Source organism: Buceros rhinoceros, unplaced genomic scaffold (assembly GCF_000710305.1).
Source record: "Buceros rhinoceros silvestris isolate BGI_N320 unplaced genomic scaffold, ASM71030v1 scaffold4147, whole genome shotgun sequence".
In the NCBI taxonomy this organism is placed as follows: Eukaryota; Metazoa; Chordata; class Aves; order Bucerotiformes; family Bucerotidae; genus Buceros; species Buceros rhinoceros.
Window position 1 is genome coordinate 46,444 of NW_010421412.1, and position 4,156 is coordinate 50,599.

The 4,156-nt window shown below is 44.4% G+C and overlaps 1 protein-coding gene across 1 annotated transcript in view; it reads right to left on the reverse strand.

Annotated features, from left to right (window-relative positions):
- The window catches only part of NCAPD3 (non-SMC condensin II complex, subunit D3), a gene marked incomplete at its 5' end in the record, with an annotated part of 25,515 nt that overhangs the window by 16,281 nt on the left and 5,078 nt on the right, over nt 1–4,156 (reverse strand). The window contains 5 exons of the mRNA XM_010139643.1: nt 1,911–1,994; nt 2,169–2,231; nt 2,759–3,008; nt 3,170–3,295; nt 3,785–3,857. Coding sequence (XP_010137945.1) covers nt 1,911–1,994; nt 2,169–2,231; nt 2,759–3,008; nt 3,170–3,295; nt 3,785–3,857 — 596 coding nt within the window. The remainder of the gene's footprint in view (nt 1–1,910; nt 1,995–2,168; nt 2,232–2,758; nt 3,009–3,169; nt 3,296–3,784; nt 3,858–4,156) is intronic.

A 4,156-nucleotide genomic window follows, 5' to 3' on the forward strand; every position in this document is an offset into this window, starting at 1 on the left:
CTATCCAAAACGGTGAGGAAGAGAAATGATCCACGGCACCACTTAGCAGCACTACACACTGAACGGAGGAAAACAGCTCTGAATGCAGCGCAGCAACAGCTTGTTGCCCGAGACTTTCAGAGGAGAGCACAACTGAACAAAGCACAATAAAAACCCACCCCAAATAATTCCCACTGTTTTTGAGGTTTCTGTTTACTGCTTTGTTAAATTTCTTACAGCATTAAGGAAAATTTCCCAAATATATGCCAAAATCAGAGGTTCACATGGGGATCCACTCTGCTGCCACTAAGAAATAGGATTAGTCACAGAGAACTAATCAAAAGTAGTTTGAAAATAAATTTTGAGGAAGCAAAGGGACTTTGATCTGCGCTCTCTTAATGGGCAGCTAACTGCAATCGCATCTTCCTCCTGGGAACAGCTTGATAGAAATGGCACAAGACCTTTTTTTTGCAAGATTTTGCCATTAAAATAGTCCAGCCCTTGTGAAGCTGACCAAGTCTGCTAAAATAATTACGCTTTGCCAATTGACATTGATTTTACTCACAGAGACAGAGAAAAGAGAAAAAAAAACCCAAACAAAGCACCAACCAAACAAAAAACCCCGAGTTCTAAATGGCTGGGAACCATCAAGGGAAGAAAATGTTTGTACGTGGCTGGGCAGGGGCAATCCTGGCCCTGCAGATTATCCCCACCCTTCTGCCCTTGTGCATTCAGCACCTTCTGACTACCCTCTGCTGAGTTTCATTTCGCTTCTAAAATACGAGCTGTTTGGTCTTCATAGCAGCAAAATGAGCACAGGCTGAAGTCAAATGCAACCGTGTGCCAGACAGCTTTGCTAACGCGCCTCGACTGACTCGGAAAGCCCTGTACTCCAGCTATCCTCCTGAGCTCCAGACAGCCCTTTGTCATCCAGCCCTTTTCTTAATTTGTTCTGCCGAGTGCCAAGTGTATGCTCAGCTGGGTATCACATACAAAACCAGGCATCCTCTGCCACGAGGAGGCTGCCGCTAACCAGGGAATACACAATACCTCAAGTGGCCTGGAGGACTTCTCTATCTGAGAGAGCAGATTACCGAAATTTATCAGTGAAATGTTTTAAAAGAAAGCTTTCCATGGAGAAGATTGGAGCCTGGCTCATGGAGATAGGGAGAGGGATCCCATGTGAAGAGCAGCATGAGACATTAACAAAGACACAAACGCAGGATGTGAACCAAGCAGCGAATTGAATTGTCAGCAGTTCAAGAGAGGCGAACAGCAAAGAAACTGGCAGAGGCCTAAAGGTTAGCAAGAAAAGCTTTTACACAGAAAGGAAAGGGAGAGACTCGGAGAAGGAACATCCTAGACACAAAAGCCAGCTTACATGCTGATTTCATGCTACCAGCAAATTAGGCCTAGCTGCTTCCCTTTCTGCATCAGTCCATTTAACCTCACACTTCGCTTTCAACCCCGGCCAATTCCTGACACGGCAGAGAAGTGAATCCTTCCCCACGAAACAGCGCTAGTCAAGGGCACTGTGTTTTATGTAGCAAAATACCTTAGTTCTTTGTGCACTGGAGCAGGAGATTTAATTACCCTTAAATTTATGGAGTTACAAGTAGTATATCGCACATCGATTACCATCCTTTTTGGGAAGAACACATTACCCGCTTTTCAGCAACTGGGGCCACCACATTAGTACAAACGAACGTCAGTATTATCGGATTGAACCTATGTTTCAGACTGGAGTGGAAACAGCCGTTCTTTACGGCTGATATTTCCACCCCCTTGATGACCCATAAGAGTTTTTAACAGCTCTACAGAAAGCTCTCTCCACTTTCTGTGAAAAATGGACGATGAATACACGTCAGAAAGTCTCGTTTCAATTAAGGTTTTGCAAGTTATCTGAAAAGGCTGGTATAATTTTGACGTACCGTCAAGCGCAGCAGCATCGCTGCTGTCCGTCAACTCAATAGTTTTGAAAGTCGGTAAGGTCTTCAGCAGATGGTTGGACATAGCTGAAAGAAAAGTTAAAAGTTTGAGAATAAAACAGGCATATGTTCACCCAGCAAGATGGCTCACTGTTGAACAGAGAGCCGCATGCATGCCCTAGGTTTTACAGATACACATATTTTTAGAAAACAGCATGCCAAGAAAAGCCTGAGACTTACTATAAGAGAATGACTCTATACCTTCTGCACTGACTATCAAACTCGCAGTGTTTGTGTTTGCTTCCAAGTCTGTATGGTCAGAGGCTGCCAAGAAGAAATAAAAAAAGAAATTAAATGAAGTATTTTAATTCTGGATATTCTGTCATTCCAAATCTTTTTCAGGCAAGTCAGCTAACCGTAGGCTGCTATGTGCATACTTCTGAATTGTGCCATCTGGCCCTTACCACACCTGAGGGAGTTCAGAATGCCAATCACGAACAAAACAACATAGCAGAAGCAAAAGGCAACTGAAGATTTAATCAACTGTTGGGCAAGAATCAACTTTTTCTTTTTTTCTCCCAATGAGCAATTTCAGTTGTCTGTAAATATCCTTCAAAAGGTACCTCATGGAGGAATCTATTTAGAACTGATATACGAGAATAAACCCCTTCCAAATATAAAGCTTCATGAGTAACAAGTCATCTATTACTTCTCATTATGACACAATACACAAGGACATTATGTGCAGATTTTTAAGCTCCTGACAACTAGTTCTCCTGTCTCCTAGTAATTATTCCCCAGAACATTCAAGAAGTACTTTCACTATCTAATTTATCCAGAACACTTACAGCTTTGCAGTAAGTCCTGTATACTCTCCAAGGTAGCAGCAGCTTTCATTTCAAGACAGTGGGCAAAGGTGCTTAAAGCTTTGCTACGGACCACGGGTGCCTTGTCCGAACAGCGGCCAAACACCATGACCTGCACTAAAAACTTATGCCTTAGGAACTTCCGATGATCCAGGGACAAGGAGCTGTCCAGGTTCCTCTCTGGCACATCCAACAAAGCCAACGCTACGTCAAGAGCAAACACTCTGTAGGCCGTCTGTTTGGAAGGAAAGGCACACAAGGGGCTCTGTCAAAGCAAGCAAAGGCGCAGGCATGGCCTGCTCTGTTCACCCGGTGCTAGTCAGTACCGATAGCAAACCCTTCCTCTGCAAAACACTGCTGTATCCGAGCCCTGCAACACCAAGGAGATGTACGTACTTTCGAGTGGCGCGAGTATTTGTAAAGCCAAGCGATGAAGTCAGCAAACTCCACACACGGGAGTTTATTCAGCAAAGTCACCAAGGCCTGGGCAGCATACGTGCGATAATCAGCCTTATCCGGGACCTGAAAAACAAGGGCAACTGCACGGTAAGATATTTCAATGCCCTGCTCTAGAAGCCAGACTGGCATTTCAGGACTTGAGTATTTTTTTATTTAATGAGGTGATACAGCCACATTCAGCAAGGACTGGGAGAAGGATCAGAGCATCCTTGGTCACTACTTCAGCACTCACCCACAGTCACACTGCAAATTCCCCAAGGCGAAGGCGAGGTTTAGATTAAATCTAGAGGCAGCGTTTCTACCGGGCAGTCTTCAGGCAGTGAGCTCAGCAAAGAGCTCGCATAATCCTCACCTGCCTCTCCCAAAGCAGTGGTAAAAGCAAATTGTGGAAAGGTCACAAGAAGGGTACAATCAGCTGTGAATGAGGGAAAGTGTTCACCCTCGGTATTTATTCTCCTAGGGTGTGATACTATTCTTAAGAGGTCTGAAAACCTGGATAAAGAGATGAAGACGCGAGTTCTTCAGCTCAAGATACACCACAGCTTAGCATACCTTGGTACAGATATGTTGCAGTAATATTCGAAGAACAGGAAAAACAACTTCTTTCAGCTCATCCACCACAGAACTGCACAGAATCAAAACAAGCAGATTTTAACAGGGCTGCTTTTATAGCAGAGCAAAATTCAAGTCAAGGACATTCTTTCTGGGATGCACTCAGAAGTGTGTGGTCTGGAATCACGAGCCCTAGTGCAACGGGACACGGGCGGGGAGCAGACCTATGCGCTTCCTGCATTAACCCGGCTTTGCAGGCAGAAAACATTCCTTCCAGCACCTTTCTACAAGTAGAAGAACCATATGAAAAGCTTCTTCATTCTCAGTCTACTTAGTAGATGTTGTCTGGGGATCTCTGCACAAACCACTCTT